The following is a 23,107-nucleotide window of genomic DNA, read 5'->3' on the forward strand; positions in this document are numbered from 1 at the left end:
TCTTGCTGCAAAAATAATAGATTCATTTGTTAGCATTGTATACAAAGTCACATTATGTTTTTAGTATTGCAGTGCAACACAGCATATTAGTATTAACACAATAAATCACAAAACACATCTTTTCCATGGTTCACTGCTTTTCTGAAGTGGCTTTGCATATTTAAAGCTTATCAAGTCTTGTCGGTCAGAACTCGGAAACCACACAAAAAGGCCAATAGAAGAACAAGCAACACTGCAGTTCTGTACGTGCAGAAGTATGGATGTCCCTCGTCTGTGTTGTGTAATAAAAATCCAGTTTTATCTTGATCTTTAAAATTTATACTTTATTGAATATTGTTTTGATTGTTTAAGCGCTTTGTGACCCTGGTCTGAAAAAGCGCTATACAAATAAAAATTACTTACTTACTAAATTACTTACAATAACAAAAATAAATAAAAAAGTTGCTGAATTAAAAAATAAATCCTTATACCTACGATTAGCTCAGAATCACTAAATTTGTCTCAGTATCTTCTCCATCTTCATCGTGAACTCTCATTGGCCCCGCCCCAAATTCTGGCCTGAACCCACTGTCGGCCTGAATCAACTTCCGGTCTCCATCATCTGCCTCTGCAGCTCCATAGACTTGTCTCCCGGGGCCACACTGTTTTCAACTGGACTCCACTTTCATCTGACCGGACTCCAGTAGTCGCCTAATCTGGCTGACTAGGCGACTTTTGCTTCGCCCCGTTTCCTTCTACGCGTTGCATAAAGTTTTAAAACTTTTCCACTCGCGGGGAGTTTGTATGTCCAGCAGGAAGGATGCAGCCCCCGCCGAGAAAGGTGAGTCTCCCCGCTGTAGCCGTGGAAGCTAACGTTCCTCCGCACGACGAGCTGCTGCACATTTATCGCTTTGTTGCTGCGGACCTCAAAACTGCGCGTCTGCTCCTCAGCACAGGGGTTGAAACTTCTTATTTATGAGCCTCTAGCGGAAAAAGAAAACTTACTCGTTTCACGAGAAACTGTTCCGTTAATGTTTCCCACAATTGCGACGAACTCCATCGAAAATACTTTGCAATTAAAGTTAAAGCCAACGAGCTCTACTTTTCTCAAACAGTACCATAAACCATGTCGTTTAAAAACTTTGACTTTGCTTTCTGTCATTTCGGCATCGATGTTGGTCATTTCCAGGATGGATCATTTACGGAAAATGACTTTCCCAGTCCCGCGCAATGAAAAGAACGACTGAATAGTTTTAGTTCATGTTGTTGCTCAAGTGATTTTTTTCAAATACTTGATAGTGAATAGTGGAATCTTCATTTGAAGTTTGGAGAAAACGGACGTGGTCAGTGTTATAGTAGTAAATTAATGTGATTTGCAGTCTCCTTTAAAAAACATTATTAAAAAATGATGAATCTTGTATGCTAAAGACACAGTTGTACTGTGATGGGACCAGGGATTATTACATTTGATTTACTTGAGAATGAGTATTTAAAAAACACATTCAATGGCTTCCAGTTTCTTTCAGGATCAACTTTATAATTCTGGTTATTACTTTCAACTCCTGTTGTGTTATCAGTTTTATCTTGATCTTTAAAGTATATACTTTATTGAATATTGTTTTGATTGTTTAAGTGCTTTGTGACCCTGGTCTAGAAAAGCGCTATATAAATAAAAATTACTTACTTACTTACATTGTACCACTTTTTTCCAACTACAGGTCAACTTTCTCTTTCATTCGCAGTCATATTTGAGGTAATATGCTTTACCTTAGGTTACTTAAGTACACCACAAGTGCCTGTGTTCACAGCAGTGACTGGACTTTTAACCAGACTGTAAATGCAGTCATGATTTCTATCTTTTATATCTTTGTGGAGCTGTTGCTTAACTGTACACCTTAGACACACAGTCCATTCTGAGCCTTTTTATTGTACATTGACCTTTCTTTTATTGAGGTAAAAACTATGTTCATTTATGTGCAGAAATTCTTGAAAATCATAAATCCTTATTATGGAATACTTAACAAACACACAAGGGATGGCAACACATTTAGATCTGTTTCCATAGGTTATTGTTGTTTTTAAGTGCTACACAACAATTTATTTGTGCCAGGTTTGTTCACTAATATAAACATATTTATAAGACAACTTTCAGTGCGTGACCTCATCACTTCAACTGCAAAGGAGGTTTGTGGTTGGCTGCTTCAGTTTATGTATAGGTTGGGATATCGAACAATATAGTTGGTTTTCCAATTTGAATATATACATCTAGAATTCTAAAATCTCAATATCATCGTGAAAGTTGTGTAGCAGACCTTAGATCAATTACTCAATTACTCAATTAATGTATCCCTGAAGCGAGAGAGTGGGAGAGATTATCGAAATCTACTCTTCAAAGTATCTAGCGTGTTATTCAGTGAAAGATGTAATAATCGGCACTGTCTGTTTCTGGTGGAAAGTGAAGCTGATTGTGGTCCTTGACCGTCTATTGTATGTTCCTTTCAGTCCTCCTTTGCTTTCCTGTTTGAGAGTTTGAATGATCTTAATCAACAAATCACACTTTCTTTTGACATAACTTGTATCGGTGAATATTTCATATGGAAATAATTCTGAAGAGGAATCCCTTTTGATGATCAAATCACATGTTAAAGGCACATGCTTGCTTATAAATCGACATTAAATGTATTTATAATGAATAAGTGCGTGAACTTGAGTGCTACACTTGAGCGAAAGAGCACTAAGAACATTACATTGCTTGTTGGTTCTTCAATATATGTTGTATGTAGGAGGTTATACCTCTTAAAGTAATACAAGTCCGCTGCTTCTCTGACAGAAAGGGGATTAATTAACCCTTCTGTTGTCTCTTGGTCAAGGTGAGCTAGAGGTCAGAAAATTAATGTTTTTGTGGTAGGGCTGAACCATTAAATGCATTTGTGATATAATCGCCGTTTTTAAAATGCAATTTTTTTTATATATAGAACAGTTGAGATTTTATTTCGTAACTCTTTGAAACCTCAGTGTGACCACAACTAGAACAACACACAGAGAAGTGAGATGATAACACACGAAAGAAAAAATTTGGGTTTGAATATTTGAAAGTCTTCAAGCTTCATATTATGTTTTTTTTTTTTTACTAAAAAGATCATGAAAACAAAGTCAAATATTGACTATAAAACGTATGAACTGGCCGTATACATATTTATATATAATAATACAGTAAAACAATGATGGCTAAACATCCAAAACAGAATCACAATTAGAATGTTAATGTTTGTATTGGTAAAAAAGAAAGCAGCAGAAAAAAGTAAACTGTTCTTTTCCCAGGTTATTTTCAATGGCATTCAAAAGTAGTGTGTATTAGGTTTTATGCAAACCATTATGTATGATTGGATTTAAATTACAGATAAACCAACAAGATGAGATGGTAATAAACTAACTTTAAAAGGCTCTTGTTGGCTTTTACACCGTTACTGGTGAGTCTGGAAGCTCCGAGTCCTGCCTGAGGGTCGATGAGTCTGCGACTTAAAGCAGCGATTCGAAGAAAATCCAACTTCCCTTGTGTAACAACATTCTAACTGCATTTTCGTGGAGCAAATAATTTATCTTGCCGTAAGTCTGAATAAGTCTCACAGTGCTTCTTATGAAAACACAGTCTCTGGTCGACTGATGTAAAGCAGTTTTGTGCTCATGTGGCTCACTGAGCCTTCTGCCAGGAACTCTACGTAAAGTCATATAATGACGAGCATCGTTACAAATGACTGCTAGAGAGTTCTACTATGTGATCTAATTTAAAAAAATAACAATATTAAGTAACGTCTTTCAAAAGGGTGTTCATTATTCTCAAGTCAACTTTTTACTTCAGCTGCTTTCTGTTGGCATGAAGCTGGACTCACTGGTGACAGTTGCAGAGAGGAGATCATTGAACAAACTACTGTCCATCATGGATGATGACAGTCATCCTCTGAACACTGTCATCAGTGAGCAGAGAAGCAGATGGAGCAGATGCAACACTAATAGACTCAGAGATTAGATTAATTCCTCGTGTTATTAGACTGTTTAATTCTGAGTTCTATCTATCTACAGTATCTGTCTGTCTGTCATCGCATCTCGCTATAGAGTGTAGGTATTTCTTATATAAATATGTAAATGAAAAGAGAGTTTTGTACAGATTCACATGGTGAGTCCCAAATTGCGCACTTCTGCACTTAACAACTTAATATTATGAGTACACCAGTGCATTCGCACTGAGCAGTTTACGGCGTAAATGTCTCTAGAAAACGCCAATTTTACCACAAAACAATACAGCTACAATAATAACACAATTCAACACAACTTAATAAAAAGTGCTGAACAGTGTCGGCGATGGGGTTCCAACAGCTGGTTGCAATCAGTGTTAAAAAGTAGTAGAAGAAGAAGCGAATAATTTCGATAAGTATAATGGAAGTGTTTGATTTGAGACGGTACTACCCTGTCGTAATTTGTAAACTGTGCAAGTAAGTGCACTGTATTACAGTGTACTTAAAAGCAGTTGTGGTTGCCATTTAATGCATTGGGATGGAACTGACATCACTCATCACAGCAAACTCTTCTCTTCTTCAACCCTGACCTGGTCTCCAAACCTCTCAAGATTATCTGATGAACTATAAAGTCCTAAGATGTTGTTTCTCTTTTAATGCAGGTTCGGGTCACACAAGAGTTGAAACAGACTCACACGGAGCAGATGAATCAACTTCACATCAAACACCAGACCGACTGTGACCTGCTGGAGGACATCAGGTGAGTGATTGGGTTTTAGAACGACAAGATGTGCCAGGAACACTAGTCATGGTCTACAAATGACTGCATATCTTTGGAGTGCAAATTTACTGCCATTTTCGGCCAATAAAGTAGGGGGTTAAGTGTCCTGTAGAACGTTTCTCATGTCTTGAAATAATGCATAAATACATGCAATTGCTGAAAATGTGTTAGAAATATATTTTATATCGCACAAAAAGAATTATGAAGAACGGGTCATTTGATAAACGCATCCAAACATCAAATAGAATAGGATACACTTAAAGGATTATCCACAAAACCATACTTCCTCCAAACCTTGGCCAGAATAGGATAATAGTACGACTGGATGGTATAACCTTAAATTCTTATTGTGGAAACATTACATTTTAAACATTTTAAAGAAAACAAAAATATAAAATGTATTCTAAATGACATTAATTTAAGTACACAAAACAGGCTTCTGTTTCTACATTTATATCCCGAATTTTATTTAACAGAAAGAAAAGTGCTAAAATGAACTAGCTTAAAGGCATTGGTTGGTTACAGTTAAAGTTATGCGTTACTTCTTTCAAAAGTATCTCAGTTACTTAAAGTTGCTTGCTAATTTCAAAGTTACTAGTGTAAGTAAAGGGAAAGTTCCTTGTACAAGAGAAAGGCCAGTGAAAGGTTGGATACTGTGATAATAATAATAATTTATTTACATTTTTTTTATTAAAAAATAATTTAGTTAAAAGCTGTATTAACCACTTCACCCGCACTTTAATGTTCTGTCAGAGCAGGGAGAGGCAGAGGCCAAGTCCGTCACTGCCCTGATACTTTCCTGTGCCAATTACCTACTTCCTTCCGTCGCTTTGTGACATCATTTCCTGTCTGTCTCAGAAGGGTTTTTATCACAAAGGTTTTTGGAAGGGCATTAAACTTTAAGATAATTAATTCCGAATAGTAGGAAAACAGTCCCTATTATTTATTTACATTTTAATCTTTGTTTCACTCCACCTGAAGGCGGACTGGGATGATGGCAACTTGGAGGCCAGAAATCCTTTCATGTTTGTCTTACAACATGGAAAATATGAAGATATTTATGATCGAATGTCGCGTTCAGAGGGACGATTCAATGAATTCTGAATGTATTATGAATGCAATAAATGTACAGTTTTTATAATTACTATTTGTAGCCTTGTCTTTTTCATCTTTTCAACCATTTTTAAATAAAGTATGTTTGGATTTGTATTATTTAAATCAAATGTATAGATTCCTAATAAAAGCTTGGATGCAAGGGAAAAGGTGATTTTAACTATATCCATGTACAGGCCAAAAGTTTGCACACACCTTCTGGGCTCATTCAAAGTTTTTGCAATTTTTCGGACTGACCGATTTTATTTCTTAAAGCAATGATGGTCAATCATTTCTCGTACTTGGCTGATTGGTTCTCTTTACAAAAATGAATCATCAGGTTGTCCAATAGTAAATAAGTAAGTCATTTTTATTTGTATAGCGCTTTTCCAGACCAGGGTCACAAAGCGCTTAAACAATCAAAACAATACTCAATAAAGTATATACTTTAAAGATCAAGATAAAACTGATAACACAACAGGAGTTCCAGAAAATCAAGGAAAAGCCTGAACAAATAAAAACGTCTTAAGATGTTTCTTGAAGGAGTCAGTAGATCCATCAAGCGCAAAGAGAGAGGAAGATCGTTCCAAAGCTTAGGAGCAACAGCCTGGAAAGATTTCTCTCCTCTGGTCCTGAACCGTGTGCGAGGAACCATCAGTATATTCTGATCCACAGACCACAGAGCCCGAGCTGGGGCTGCATCAACCTACACTAACACTACACTAACCCCATTAAAAAGGCTAAAAATTCACCAAGTTACCCTGAAAAGGCAGACCTGTGACATAAATCCATTTCAGGTGCAAAGGATGCCAAAAGTCTGCATTGCACTCATGAAAGAAAAAGGCTTATTTGAAGTAACTTAATTATAAGACAAGTTTTCAAATAATCTGAATATTTCCAGGCTTATTTCGATAAGTAAATTAAATAGTAATTACTAAACCAACTAAATATACTTATTAAAGTAAAATTTGAAGAATAACAAAGCCATTGTGGATTAATAATGGACAAATAATACAGTAGATGTACAGGCAGGAAATGATGTCCCTCAGTGCTGGAAAGAATTAAACTGCACAGGAAAATTATTATGGAAGTGACACTGTCTGTGTGAGCAGCAGAGAGAGAGAGGTGTGTTTGCTGCACTTGCATGAACTCTGAGGAAAATTGAGTAATTGAGCCATTTAAATACTTGCATCCAGTTTGGTAGTTATTCTGTAAAAACAAAAAAAATGAGCGTATGAAAAACCTGATGAAGGTAAAAATTAATTGCCTTTTTCTCCACCACAATCATTAGGAAAAACTATAATAGTTAAGTCATTGTTCCAGAAAAGTACCCTGTTAACTCCAGATCAGGATGACGGGTAATCCGACTTCAATTTTTGTAGAATTACACACATTTCAAGCCAATGTCCAAAAAAAAAGGACAAATATGATGTATCCGATTTTTTTGCTGTTCTTTTTTGACAGTTCGGTTGCTCTACAGATTTGTAAGCACTTGGTCAGCGTCCTACTTTCCTCCCTGGGTAGTCTCTCTCTCATTGTGCCACACCTAATGTGGTCCTGGATTAAAGAGTCCTTGATGTCCCCAGAATTGCATGTGTGAGCCAACACTTTCGAATATGATAACTTGTTATCCACAAAAAGGTTATACCTCAGTCTCCACTTTCATTCTCTGTTGAATAACGGTGTTCATCGAACAGTGTGATCAATGAACAATGCCGTTTTCTTCTGGACATGCTGTACTGAGTTTTCAGTAACTCTCATATTCTTGTCGCGGTTGGGCATGGTACGGTCCATGTATAACGTTAACTCCTTGTTCCAGCTCTTCCTCTTGGCAAAGTTGCTTTGGTCCAAAATCAACATCACCGGAGGTTTCAGTCCTACCATCACACTATGATTCTGGTCCAACTGAGCCCAAGAGGCTGAGCAGCCTTGTCAATTGTTTGCTAGAAATCAAACAATGGCTGAGTGAAAACACTTTGCAGCTAAATGTGGACAAAACTGAAACTTATTGCTCCTGATGATAAGGTTCCAGGGTTGAGTCAGTACTTAAGTGACTTTGGCCAGTCTGTCAAACTGAGCCTGAGAAACCTGGGTGTTGCATTGGACAAATGTCTTTGTCTCTAGTTTAACACAGCAGCAAACTGACCAGAAACTGTTTCCTTTAACTGAGAAAAATCTTTAAACATAGGAAAATGTTGTCGGAACATGATCTGGAGCTTGTAATCCATGCGTTTGCGTCTTTTTCGTCTGGACTATTGCAACAGTCTGTTTTCATGACTTAACAAGAAGGAGCTCTCTTGCCTGCAATTGATTCAGAACTTTGCAGCTAGAATTCTGACCCGCTCAAGTAGAATAACTCACATTTCTCTGATCCTCAAATCTCTTCATTGGCTGCCAGTTTCTTTCAGGATCAACTTTTTTATTCTGGCTCTTACTTTCAGAGCTATTCATGGTCAGGCTCCTCCTTACATCACTGATCTGATCAAGCCTTACACCCCAGCTCGGGCTCTGAGGTCTGTGGATCAGAATCTACTGATGGTTCCTCGCACACGGTTCAGGACCAGAGGAGAGAAATCTTTTCAGTCTGTTGCTCCTAAGCTTTGGAACGATCTTCCTCTCCCTCTGTGTTTGATGGGGTCTACTGACTCCTTTAAGAAACATCTCAAGACTCTTTGATTCGTGCATCTTTTCCTTGATTTTCTGAGACTCCTGTGTTGTTCTCGGTGTTGTCTTGACCTTTAAAGTATATTTTTTTTATTGTGTATTGTTTGATTGTTTAATTGCTTTGTGACCCTGGTCTGGAAAATCACTCTACAAATATAAATGACTTGCTTACTCTCTTTTATGTACCTTAGCTTCTCTGTGCTAGTAAGTAAACTGTTCCACTTTTCTCCCTATTGGGTCAGTCGCTCCATTTTCTACCACCGCCACTGTGTTTCATTCTATGTTGTGCTTCCTCTTGAACAGAATGGACCGTACACGATAGTTGCTATTTCACTCAGGTTCACTTTATTTATAAATTCAGCCGTCCTCACTCGTGTATCATGCACCCCCTGCTTCCTGTGTGCTACACCAACAACAGTCTCCCGTAAACATTCAAGCCAGAACAATACTCATGTGGTTACAAGATCCAGCCCAAAAAAGAGTTTGTTAAAATGTTTCCAAACTGAATTATTCAGACTGGTTTATTTAAACGACTTGATCGTGTGATTATAGTGATGTTGTTATCCAGGCTCAGTTCATACTCATGTTACTGTAGATGTGTTCAGATGTGTAGGAGTCGCTGTGTGACCTCCTGATTTCTCACTTTTCTGTCTGTGGTCAAATAGCAGGAAGTCCAGGCCATTGAGCCTCCAGATGTCCCATCAGAGCCGGCTTGCGACCTGGAACGTCATGTTGATTCATTTATAGTTTATGCAATTTAACCTGGAGCAACATCTTACCTGGAAGTCATAGCAGGAGGCATCCTATGTTTAAGGGGAATGATGCGAAGGGGGGGGGGGTGAAAGATGGCAGAAACAATCTCCCAGAAAGTAAGGCAGATAGCTGAGTCTGGGTGGAGATCAGCAGTCGAGTCCTGACATGTCTACTGACTCATGTTTTACTTCAGAGCATCAAACTCTTGTTTTAACACATGAATTGAGTCACGGATTAATTTGCTTTAGAATAGTTTAGTTTGCTTATCACTGTCTAAAATGGTTGGTGATGACCACGCATATCGTTTATTTCCTTTTAGTTCCACTAACACTTGGATGAGTATCAGAGGTAAACTACTTGAGTGTCATTACAGACAAACAAAATGCAAGTAAACTGTCCAAATCTGAAAGAAAAGCCCTCACTATTTTCATATTCTTTTGATATGACGTGTAGCGGACTGTTAATAGATATATGCACCAAAGAAAAGTTATCAAAATAACTCTGAATCAGGTCTTTGTCTGATCCGAGTTGATTACCCTTCAGCTGTCGGAGAAGGTTTAAATGAACTGTAGTGTAATATTTAAGCAGACATAATGGCAGCAATTCTAGCTGACCTCATATTTTGTGGCGATGATGGCCATATAACGGACCCGTCCCGCGGTCAACAACATGAAAAAGCTGAGAAGATATGAACAAATGATACAGAATTAAACTTGAATCATCCTTGACTTCTAATATCAAGACAGCATATGTGCTGACGTCAACTGGCACTTCCCTGAAGCAAGAGTGATCCTCAAACTCTGTCATACGTCATAAATCCAAGTATTGCCTGGCATTTAAATGCTCGTGCTAGACACATCCTCCTAACAAACTTCTTAAAAACTTGTGAAGAGAAGAAGGTGGCATTTACCAGACATATTTGTGAACTAAAGTAACACAAATAACTCTATCAAGTGTTTAACTAATAGGAAAGTTTACAACCTGTACACAACTCAAAAACGGTAAAGGATTTTGAGCCATCTCATCAGAGTGGACAACAGTAATGACGGCATATTATCCTTTCTCCTGCTGTCTGTGCTGTGTCCCTTGGTTCTACAGTTATTAATCAGTCTTTATTCTGTACAGATGAGTGTAAAGGAAATGCCTTGAATCCTCACGTTATGAATGAAATGCAAAATCTTCGTTACAATGTAAATTCCTCAAAATATCTACTACAATACTTTTGTAACGTCTCAAGCCATGCAGTGAAACATTCTATAATTCATCAGCCACTATTGAGTAAACGACTTTAAATAGTCTTTTTTTTAACTACAGAAACATACCGTTATCTGGTAGATGGTGTGATTCATATCATACGTTATGTACCTGTAAATACATAATTTAAAAGAAAGTCATGCACACCTGGAATAAGGTCTGAAATGCCAATCCTCAAACTGTGTTGTAATGGTTTGCTCATCATCAAAGATCATCAATTGTTTACATGCTTTCAAGCATTCCATTTTCAGGAAGATTTGGGATCTGAGGTGTTCTTTTGCTAACAGAGTTGCCACATCTCTAGGTAAATTTAAATCTCTGTTTTTCATTTGCAGGACCTTCAGCCAGAAGAAAGCAGCAGTGGAACGAGACTACGCTCTTGTGAGTCCACCTGGAACTATTCTGTTTCTCTACTGCAACTCATCTTTGTTGGTCGTCTTGGTCAGTAAACTAGCCACAACAATCACAGACTGACATTCTAGGTCAGGTGTGTGAAAATCAATTGCATAAGAGTAAAAAATCATTTCGCATTGTTGGCTGCAGGCCGACCTTATTTTATATTTACCAAACTGTCTCTAGGTTGGCATTCGTTGGAAGTCTCCAGATGATTGTTGTCATATGTCTGTAACAGAATGTCTGTATAATAAACGTCGATAAACTCGGTTCCTTAGCTAATCTCAATCTTTATTAGTCAGGATATAAACATGAACATTATTATCCATATTAAGTCTTATTGGCTGGCCTTATTTGGTGCCCAGACCAGTGATTCCTGTATACGTTGTCCTAAATCCAATTTTTGTCTTTAGTTTTTTGTTTGTGATATCTTTGAGAACTGATTTAGCACAGATGAGAACGGCTACCATTCTACCATCTGGACTTGACAGGCTCATGCCGACAATGTTTCATGCAGAGATGCTTTAAACGTCAGGGACATCATGCCTTACTTAAGCCTGATTGTCATGAAGTTGCTGTGCACAACTTCACAAAAGAGAATGGATGGATCATGACTTATTTTCACCACACACTGATGTTATGCATGCAACTTCCTAAAGAACAGCTGGATAGTCTGTGTCGTCATCTCATAAGGGTGAGGAATGTCCAGCAATGCTGCGAGCCGACCCGGAGGCCACCCGGCTCCCAACCAGCAACTTTGTGTCCATTTGCTCTACAGCATGTGGACAGTGAAGAGACAACATAGTTGACTTAGAGGTGTTCTGATGAAAAACTTTCAGAGCCCAAATAACTGACCTTCCAGATTACGTAAAAAAAATAAAATAAAATTATGAGTGAGAAAATTATAGAACTGGATTACTGCTAGAAATCATAGATGATCCCCATCTATATTAATAATTTATAATTTCTAACAGATTCTCAATCTATCATAAGATGATCATTCTTTGCTCTCACATGCAACTTGCATTTCGCAGAGAGCACTTCCTGTTGGTACAGGTTAAATGATCTTTGAAAGTTTTGCCTTTGTTTTTTGAGGCAGAAGTGTCAGAAGAGACTTCAGGTGTAACTAACTGGAGGGTTTTGTTTCTGAGACATCTTCTACAGTCTGAGCAATTCTTGTCTATTTTGTACCATCAGAAAAGGCTAAGGTGTGGAAGATCTTAACAGGCTTGCCCGTCTTATTCAGTGAATCCGTCATTCTGCTTCTCATCAAGTAGTTTGGCATCAATGATCATTTCTTGACTGCAAGGTTTTCACAGGACACAAGTAAACATTGGTGCTGGTCCCAGGTTACCTACTCATCAGTCATTTTAATCATTTCATTTGTAAGGATTTGTTGAATCTTACTGAAGAAGTAAATACACCTTTCTTCATTTAAGTGGGTCAGGATTTTTAGAAGACTCTTTTCCTTTCTCTGTCTGTCACCTGTGAGCTGTTGCTTGTTATTCTTGCCACAGCAACCAACAGAACGCCTGTCTCTGTGCAGCTCTTCCTCAGCCATTGCCATGTCCCACTGCTTGTAGGCACACATACACACAAACACACACACACACACAAACACACATTCTCTAACTAAGGTCCACAATAGAGCCTTTCAAAGTTCCAAATGTCTGCCAGGAACCAGTGTGAACCATCCAAGGAGGGGCCGACTCAGTTGAGAAGACTGAGATGTTAGATAGTGAAGTATTTTATTTTTATACCTCAATTTTAGTTTTATTTGTCTCCACTCTACCAAATACCACATTGGTAGGATTTAGCTTTAATTAGCTTAATAGTTTTAAGTCAACAGGTACTTGGTAGTCATATGAAAAACACTTTCAAGTCTTAAGTTGGAGGTGTTCTTGATCTTATCTGAAGACCACAGAGGTCATTGAGGCTGAGCAATAGAAACTGCCTTTTCACTCTTCCTCTTCGTCCACATTTCTGGAAGTTTACACGACCAACACATGCATTCTTTAGAAAGTAAATATATTTTAGTGTCTGGAGGTCAGGGGTCATCCCCTGTGTTGTGCCTTTTACAGGCGCTGCAAAAGTTGGCCAACAACTATCTGAAGAGAGAATGGCCTGAGACCCTGATGGAGAAGCACCCAGATCAGCGGTGGGTTTTAGTGGATGGTGTGAATCAGAACTAAGTTTAACTTCACCTGTGTTTTTCAGGAACATGTACTGTTTGTGGAGGTCCTATCTGGAGGGAACCATTCAGGTCACACATTCCAGAATCACCGCGTGTGAAAATTACAAAGTTCAGATTGTTGATCCGGCAAAGACGGCCAAACTTCAGAAGGAGCAGCAGCTGCGGAAGGTGACCAAAGAGTCCTTATCCTCACGGGAAGTCTGACTGTGTCAGAGGGTCCCGAGCACATAGCTGAGGGAGACTCCAAGTCCATGGGTTCTAGGATTAGGAAGGGAATCAAGATGCCGCAGGAATAATTAGGAATATGACTCAGAATAGATGTTCGAAGGCTTTTATGAAAATGGGGATAAGGAAATCTTTGTTGTGACCCCACAGTGTTGAAAGCAAGAGTGCTTTCTTTTTCACATACAACTGAAAAGCTTGGCATAGAAGTTAGCTCCTTAAAACTAGTAGAACTCCAGGTTCTGCCTCCTGGAAAACAATGTAAAAATCTTTAATGTCTGCCAAATTTGGGTGAATCCTGTCTGTTTTTGCACAAATATGGCTCTGATATAGGTCAGTATTCCTGATGTTGACTACTTTCACTGGAGTGTTGCCATGTCTTAAGTTGTTTAGGATTGACACTTGATGACTTCTGCAGTGTTTGGACCAGCTGACGGAGGTACAAGCAGAGCTGCAGGTCTCTGTGAAGGAACTGACCAAGAACAGGAAGAAGTACCAAGAGGCTGAAACCATGGCACAGGCTGTCCGGGAGAAAGCTGAACTGGAAGCAAAGTACCGTCAAATATCAAATGTGAAACTTTATTGTTAGAAATATGCTGACATTGCATAAATCTGGGGCTTTCAGGTCGAAGCTAAGTCTCTTCCAGTCCAGGTCGAGTCTACAGAGAGCAAGTGTTAAGGTTAGAGACTTTTCACTTTTGATATTTAAAGTGCACTTTGACATTAATGCTGGTTACATTTCCAGCTGAAGGCTAAGAGAAGCGAATCAAACTCCCGCGCCACCCATGCAAGGAACGAATACCTGCTGACATTAGCGGCTGCTAATGCTCACCAGTGCCGCTACTACAACACAGATCTGTTGGAGTGTGTCAAGGTGCTACATCCATTATTCAAATTGAATCTTGTTAAGATCCAGTCTTGTTTTGGACTGAAGACTTTATATTTTGAATCCAAGTTTGGTTTTGAGCAGCAATTCTCAAGAGGCAGAGATTTCTGCTGCTACAGTGATGGGGACTGACCATGAAAGCGCGTGTTGTTGCAGGTGCTCGATGGCGACATCTACGCACAGGTGAAAGACTATCTGGCATCTCTGTGTGATACTGAGCTGGTTACCCACCAGACTGTCCACAACGTCTTCAAAGGTCTGCATGACGGCTCCAACGCGGTGAGACTTCGCTGCTCAAGCTTTTCTGCTAATGAACCCGACGGTGTGTATTACACCGCTCACTTACACTCCAGCCTCTGGTGCATCCAAACCTTCATTTGAGGGCGATCGTGTGTCAGTCACCGCTGCTCCCTGTCTGCATCTTCTGGTTTGGTTGGATCAACAGAAAGGCGCTGACATTTGTAAAACATCACAGGTGCTGCAGGAGTTCCATCAGCTGCTCTATGTGCAGAAGAATCCAGTTTTCCAGTCCGCCGAAGATTTCCTGTACCAGCCTATCGACACTGACAAGGTGAAGCTTATTTTAAACACCTTAATGTAATTCAACAAGAAAATAGTACAGAGGCCTAAAAAAGTTTCCCCTCCAAACCTGCCAATCTTATGCTGTTATTTATAACTTATGTATAAGCAGAGCTTTTGCATAAAAAGAGAATACATGTCACAAATGATGGTATGCAACACCTAATGACCTCGAATCAAATCCAACTTAAAAACATAACAGCTGTGAGTGTCCAGCTGCCTGAATACAAATAAATGTAGGGGGAGTCTTCTGATGCAGCATTGACATCATCACAGGATTGAACCTTCAAGATGAGATGATGAATCATCCGGCCCAACTTAGATATTACTGTAAAATATTTGTGGCTGTCGTCATGGCAGAGTCGGTCACTGTTATTTTCTAAGTCTATGTAGACTCCTGCCAGCAGGAGTAGGTTAACACTGGACAATTTGTCCAAACTGCAAACACGTGCTTAGTTTTTTTAAGGCAAACAAGCAGTTGCCTGTTCCTAGAGAAAACATCAACATCAGTGGCGAGTGCAACTTCCCCCAAAACCCCATTCACCGCCCTCCCATGTCACCCTGTCACCGAGGGATCCTTGAGCTGTGGTGAGAGTGGGCGGAGTTTCCTTCAAAAGATGTCATTGTGACTTCAATGCACATGCACGCACACACACTCACATTATTTATTGATTATTATTGAATGAAAATTGCAATTATTAATGAGATAATAATTCAACTTAAATACACATATTTCTATGATTTTTTTTTTTTTTTTTAGGAAAAGATAAGGGGACAAGTAATGGATGATTACCCCTTGTGTTAATCAGAAGTACCATGTGGATCTACAAAACATGTTTCCCTCTGGTGTTGAAGGAGCTGAAGTATGTTCTTGTTTGCAGTTTGTTCAAGCGAGTTTTAGAATGCTACTGCTGTCCCATTAAGCTCAATGACAGCAATGATGAAGGATACGCACAATAACACTTAGTAGTGCGGGGTTAGTTCAAAGAAGAGTTTAATTGACGATTGGGTTTGGTGTGCTTTCAGGTGACGCAGCTGCAGAAGGAGAGCGGGGTGGCAGTGGAGCACATTCTGGACAAAGAAGCCAGGAAGTGGGCGAGCCGAGTGGCTCGGGAGTACAAGAATGCCATTCACGGCCAGCGGGTAAGAACCTTCACAACATCAACATATAGGTTTTACCCTTGCATGAATATTGCGAGAAAGGTCTGGTTCTCAGAATTCTCTTGCTCTTTGCTTAATGGGATAAATCTCAGCTTTGACACTTGACTGCAACACAAGGCCATACGTGTCAAACTCAAGACTGAGGGGCCATGATGTGGGGACCTAATAATATAAGGATAATATATATATAAGGATGTCAACAATTACATGGAGTTAAAAGAACAAACAAGTAGTAGTGCCTCTAAAAATGAGAAGGCAGTATCTCAATCGCACTCATACTTCCTGTCACAGAGAGTTTAGTTATGTAGATTTTGTCTGGCCTACAACTTAAAATGTTAAATAATTTTGATTTTTTTTAATTTTAAAGTGGTGCTACATTAAAAAAAAAAAGAATGGAATGCAGTGCGCATGTGTCCTGTTGAGAAGGCTTCCCCAAACGTATCACTGAATCCCTACATGTCCCAGCGTGTAATTGACCGGAGGAAAACAAGGAGGAATTAGACTTGTCTTAGCCAAATAAGAATTTTTGAAAACCATTTAAACACACACAGGCACGCACGCGCTGTGTTTCAGTAAAGATGACTCTGCATGTTTACAAAAAAAAACAATTAACATTTTATGCCAGGTTCTGGACGACATCTGTCAGGAGAGCAGGGAGTCTGTCAACGGTGAGCTGGAGTTTAAGATCGAGGCGGCCAGACAGAGTGTGCGTAGAGCGGAGGTGCGTATGTGCTTATTCATCATAAGGAGAAAGAATGGTCAGAATGTTGTCTCCGCCTAGTGGTCAAATGTGCAAACTGAGTGCAATGAATAAAGTTGCCTTTAAAGTTCACTGACACAATGTTCTTATTGATTCATGATGAGCTATAATGATCAGATATGTTGATGATGATGTTTTACTCCGAGGGACAATTCTCATGTAAAAAAGAATGTTAGCGTGACTATACAGCGATTCCATGTTGATGCTCACAAAATCAAGGAGCTCATGAGTCTGCTTTCAACATAATCACTTCTGTTTGTCAGACAATGAAAATAAAAGCAGAAGCTCGTCTGGATCTGCTGCGGCAGGCTGGGGTCGCTGTGGAGACCTGGCTGGAGAGTGCAATGAACCAAGTGATGGAGGAGCTGGAGAATGAGCGGTGGAACAACCTCAGCACCCATGACCCGTCACTCTCGGTAACTCATGACACGTGATAGTTGTTGAGGAGTTCTGTAACACATTAAATAATGTTTCCTGGACGTTTTTGTATATATTTATATATGTATGTATGTGTATATGTGTATGTATATGAGAAAGATGTATATGTAAATTGTAATCGTTGCTGCATGTGTGTCTCTTTCAGGGCACAGCTGACCTGGAGCAGGAGGATGAGGCGGAGGACAGCGGGGAAGTTTTGGATGACAGCAGCTCAAGTCCGTCCAGCACTTTAAGAAACTATCCGCTCACCTGCAAAGTCCTTTACTCATACAAGGTTCTCACTGAGCCCCTCATCCCTTTGATGGTTACTTCGATGCAACACAGTCATAGTGATGAAACTGATGTCTTTGTTTGATTATGTTCAGGCGTGTCAGCCAGACGAGCTGACCATTGAGGAGCAGGAGGTTCTGGAGGTGATCGATGATGGCGACATGGAGGATTGGGTCAAGGTTTGTCATCATTAGGATCCTTTTTCTAGACTTTTACTTAATTATCATTTTTAAATGTTTATTTTTTTTTTCTTCCTCACTCTCTCCTGTCTTTCAACCCAATTGCTTTTCAATCTCTTTTCCAACCCATTTCCGCGCGATTCTAACTTTATTTCCAAACTTTGCCCACATAGGCTTTCAATCATGTTTGAGGCAAACGGTTTGAATGAGGACATTTCATGAAGCCATGTTATCTTCCAGGCAAGAAACCGTAGCGGACATGTCGGCTACGTTCCAGAGAAATACCTGCACTTGCCGTCGTCCAATAGTCTTCTCAGCATGCTGCAGTCCCTCGCTGCCCTCGACACAAAATCTCACTCCTCCAGCAACTCCACTGAGCCAGAGATGGAGCTTCAGACTGGATCTGTGAATGGAGACTCCAGTGGTGAGTCCAGTAGATGCTCTGTGTGGTGCAGCCCTCTTTTAATATCTTCCTCTCTCGTCTTGTGTGTCCAGTGTCTTTCGCCAAGGCGCTGTACGACTATGCTGGTCAGACTGAGGACGAACTGTCGTTCCCAGAAGGTGCCATCATCCGAATTCTGAGCAGAGAGACCAACGAGGATGACGGGTTCTGGGAGGGAGAGTTGAACGGCGTGGTGGGAGTCTTCCCTGCGGTCCTGGTGGAAGATCTGAGCATCTCCAGAGAGAACGATGATGGACAAAGGGATGGAGTCCCCTTGCAGGTGTGATGTTAGCATTTTAATAATGAAAAACGTCAATCAAGTGTAACCGCCAGTCATAGGACTGTCTCAGAAAAACGATCCCATAAAGTGTGAACACATGATACAGAGTAGACTTTTGCTCGGATGCACCGATGCAACCGCAGGTTCAGACTCTCTGTTCTTTCCAGGCGTCTCCGTCCTCTCAAACTCCAACTGAGTGCTCGCCACGAAGCCCCTTCACCCCCCATCCACTCCACAGCAGCCCCCTCCAAACACCGACCACGTCATCTCAGTCCAGCCCATGCAGCGCTGCAGCTTCCCCTATCGGTCGCCCCCCCTCCTACCACAATGGTCACCACCGTCCACCCCCACCACCACAAAAGAGCCCCTATCACAGTGAGTGTCATTGTTGTTCAATAGTGAGGTGTTGATTGGCTGACCAGTCTGTCTTCCTCAGGTCCAGTTCAGGGCTCCCCCCAGCCACCCAAATACCCAGAGACCGGATCCATCCGACCTGTGAGTCTAAAGTGTTGAGTGCTGTTACACAAGTGTTGGCGAGACTGAAGCCGTTTGACCATTCTGTAACTCATGTCTAATTTACAGGTGCGAGCGGCTCCCCCTCCTCCGAAGCAGCATCCGCGAGGTCAGGTGAAACGCAGAGAGGAGGTGGAAATCACACTGGTTTGACGGTGATGAGGAAATCTTTGTTTGGACACAAATGGTCTTAATGGGAACTTTGGTTGCAAATCTTCGTCGACACAAGCTGTCAAGGACATTGCTTTCCAGTCCCTGATCTCTAGGGGTCATTGAACACATCAGACGTTTAATATACAATTGTGATGTCATGTGGACTTTCCTGCAGCACCTCAATATGGTATGAAAGTATACTGCAACCGCCGAAATGTTAATACTGTTAACAAAGTCCTCGCCTCTCAAATGCACAACTTATCTTATCTACATATTCTAACTTTAAACTCAAAAGGTTAAAAACTCAAATCGAACCCATGAATTAAGATTAACTGATAAGGGTCACTTTGAAGGACATCTTTATACCACATGTGAAAGCGTGAGATACAATGTATCCACTGAGGTAGTAAAATACTTCGACACACTCATCAGCCCGGATCGGAGGATTCCTAACAATACTGCCTTTTATAGTTTATATAAAAAAAAATCTAAAAGATTTTGTAAAGGCTCCCATTTCTGGAGCAATTAATATCAGACAGATGATATAAAGGACGTGTTTCATCTAGTGTCACCAGCCGGTTTTCATACTGATGGGCTAGTAAAAAACAATTCTCACTTTTACCTCAGAAATCTCACCTTAAAGTCTTAAAAAGCAAAAGCACATTGGTACTTGAGAGCCTCGTTTTTATGTGTAAAACGTGCTCTTGCTCCGTCAGCTTCTTGCAACGAGGCAGTCATTCTGTTTTTACCTTGATTTCTTGTCTTAAAGTAGGAATTCAAAGATTAAGTGAGAATACTCGGGTCTCACTTTTTTCTTGACTTGCCATAATCCTTTTACATACAACAAAAAGCATTAATGTAAATTATTCCAGATGATCACACGGGTGATTTAGTTCTCTTGTCATTGGTTTAAAATGTTGATTTTAAAAAGTAGAGCAGCCAATAACTGCACTGAAAAAGTAGTCATCCAGCCAATTACAAGTAAGAATTAAAAAACATGTAGACAAAACTACTCAAGCAGTGAGTAAATGTTGAGTATAATTTGGTGCATTTGAATGAACATTGAATCACACAAAAAACAGAGAGTAGAGTTTAATCATCAATGGAACTGTACAATACATTAAAAAAAAAATACCTTAAATGTACCTCTTAAGTACCTTGATTCAAATATATTTAATAAAATAGCATGAATTATTGACAGTCGAAGTTGGTTTGGTAACCTCAGTGACCCTTGACCTCTATACACAGGTGAATCCAATCATGAGAAAGGGTATTTAAGGAGGCCTATTGCAAGTATTTGACCTCTTCTCTGAACACATCAAGTCCTCAACATTTAATGAATCTGAAACACAATACAACTGCAGCGCTTACTTAAAACATGCTGTCTGTAGTTCAGAATTTGATATTTATTGCCAGTGTTGTAAACACAACATGGGATTTTGTTGTGGTGTCGGTACAGAATAAATAATTAGAATAAGCAATAAAAAAAAATTCTGTAAACAACTACTCTCAAAACACTTTTCAGCAAACTGAACTATTGACTTACTGAACGTTCACCAACTCATCCCAGCTGAACTGATCATTATTGTGATCAGCATCTTTGTAAACCGACCTCCCCCCTCCATTATGAATGAGGCAGGTCCTCGTCACCAAAGTTCTGACTTGTCAGGACATCAAGACGTGGATTTGTCAGTGTGGTTTCCTCTCCACATTTTCCCAAACGTTTTGTTTAGTATCTTTCTGAATATGTTTGTGTGCAAAAGAATAGATGTTAATGTAATGGAGACAACACGTTTTCGTGGACTGCAAATGTGTCGTGAGAATGTCAGGTAAAAAAACTCTCAGCAAAGCACTTTTAAGGTTTAATTTCCATTTTTTGTTGACTTGCCAGTGAGTGGCCGAAAAAGGGAAAATGTAAATTGATGCTACATTTTATATGGAACTCGTCACTTTTCTGTTGTTATAAGATTTATCATTTTTATGAAAAGGAGAAAAAGATATGCGTATAGAAATGAAGATAAAGGAGCCTAAGAAAATAAATGTTTTATTTTTTTAGCGACTCAATGAAGTTAGTGTCTTTGTGTATTTCACTTTTCTGTTTACTCAGCAGATATAGGTGATTTTTTTATTCTTATTTAGCTTTTTGGTTTTTATCATTAAGAATCCTATATAGTCTGAACTTTTCATAGAAACAGTTTAAAATTCTCTTCTCTTGTCAGATTTAGAATCAAATCTTGTTCAGCTGTTTTGCTGCGTTATCATTGATCTCCCTGAGATCTGAAAAACATCAAACTTATTTTTTAAGTTTAAAATGTAGAGAAGACTGAGGGTGAGTGTCCCATCTAAACTCATGATGTAACCATATTTATTGTGTATAAATGTGAAATAAATTCAGTGAAAATGATTTGACATGGCCTATTTGTAACAGTCGAGATCACAGTTTGAAAATCAAATGTATGACCATCACCAAATATTTTGAAAAAAAGGGAAGGAAAATCAGTCAAAAATGTAAAATTCCCCAAAACGTCTGTGTTCAAATCGAGAGAAAATAAATAATGTAACTTTAATCCTGTGTTTTCTTGTTTCTTTTTAACTTTTAAAAATGAAATGTGTCATAAAAAGTTATTAAAAAATAAAAAAGGAAGAAACATTTAAGAGTAACTTCCTTTCTACCTTTAAGTTTTATGGTCTGCGGGGGTCAGTAGAAGGCTGGTAGCCACCCACCATGCATTATTATTTTCACTGCAGCCTGCCGTAAAGTGCTGGTGATGTCGTGAAGTTAATGTTGCTGTTAGGTTGTCATCCTTGCAAGAACTGTGCTGCAAGCAATAACTGATTTTCCTTCTTCATTTCTACTGTTACTATGGGTTGATAACATGCTGACATGGCATACGTTTGTATACAGATGATTTTAACATGCGTTAAGTGTGCTAATGATCAGATTTGTATACTTTGTTGAGCTTGATACTACATGTTGGTTCGTGAGCTCATCCCTATCAGCCGTTATTTTACTTTAAACATAAATATGAAAGTTGGATATATATGGTTTCAGGCTACAATGCACTCTATTTAATAGAATCAATCTGGGAATATATATTTTTTAATTTGGTAAACTTGTTGACTAATTTACTTGAAAAATAGTGGAATAATTCTATATGTGAAATGGAAAAATAACAGAAAAATATGTTCAATAGTCAGTATTAATGTGACAAAACTAGAACTATTTAGAACTAAGAGTCTAAATTGTGTTTTCATTGTGATTCGATATGGTCATGTGCTGGTGTTCAACACTCTGTTACATGAGATTGTATCAAGTTTGGTGCAAGTTTTTATTTGTGAGAAATTGAAATAAATTCTGCACAGAAAATTACTGGTTTCCTTTATCATGATCTGCTGACATGTCATTTAGACTGGGACCTGTTACCTTTGACTAAAAAAAAAAAAAAAAACCATAATGTAATTAATATTATTTATATTAATGTATGTATACCGTCATAAAACTGTACTGTATTTGGGAGCGTTTCGGTAATGGAGAAGATGTCCTACTTATTCTAAGTTTATCCTTTGTATCCTGCTTACAATTTTGGTCTTGGTCACATGTGTGTGTGTGTGTTTGTACTTGTTCTTCTGTGAGCTGCTGTGTGGTCACTGGTACCTTAACGTCCCAAAGGAGTTATCCCAAGAAGAAAAAAAATATCCGTTTGTCTGAAGAGCGTTTAAAATTTTGACAAGTTTGACAAGTTTAACATTACGACTGCATTATTTTTATTTGCTTTTTATCATAATACAAGGTTTATAACGAGTGAGTGAATTGGTTTGCGAACCGTGAACGCATCACTGAAGTCAACGAGGCTCATTTGTTGACACTTTTTAACCTCCTATTGTCAATATAACTTTCACCTCCATTTCCTCTTTGCACCTACAAAGTAAAACGCAGAAATGTGTTTTTCCTCAATTTTACATGTGTTAAAATTAAGTTTAGATGTTTTTTATCCATATTTATTTTCAGATATATCGACCTCTCTTTACATTCAAAAGTATTAACATGGGGTACAATATTAATTAGGATTTTAAGCTATACAATTACACCGAGTTATCGAT

At 39.0% G+C, this 23,107-nt stretch overlaps 1 protein-coding gene across 1 annotated transcript; it reads left to right on the forward strand.

Annotated features, from left to right (window-relative positions):
* Positions 1-626: 626 nt before the first annotated feature.
* Positions 627-21,573, forward strand: LOC148066806 (F-BAR and double SH3 domains protein 2-like). The gene is made up of 20 exons (XM_087807455.1): positions 627-820; positions 4,655-4,752; positions 10,872-10,917; positions 13,011-13,087; positions 13,147-13,291; positions 13,764-13,897; positions 13,971-14,025; positions 14,091-14,219; positions 14,388-14,510; positions 14,707-14,802; positions 15,837-15,953; positions 16,597-16,692; positions 16,995-17,147; positions 17,315-17,443; positions 17,535-17,618; positions 17,859-18,042; positions 18,114-18,340; positions 18,508-18,715; positions 18,777-18,835; positions 18,923-21,573. Exons 1-20 carry the CDS (start codon positions 800-802, stop codon positions 19,004-19,006), a joined length of 2,265 nt encoding a protein of 754 aa, XP_087663581.1. The 5' UTR covers positions 627-799; the 3' UTR covers positions 19,007-21,573.
* Positions 21,574-23,107: the final 1,534 nt, after the last annotated feature.

This window comes from Callionymus lyra, chromosome 14, assembly GCF_982586985.1.
Source record: "Callionymus lyra chromosome 14, fCalLyr1.hap1.1, whole genome shotgun sequence".
NCBI classification, from domain to species: domain Eukaryota; kingdom Metazoa; phylum Chordata; class Actinopteri; order Syngnathiformes; family Callionymidae; genus Callionymus; species Callionymus lyra.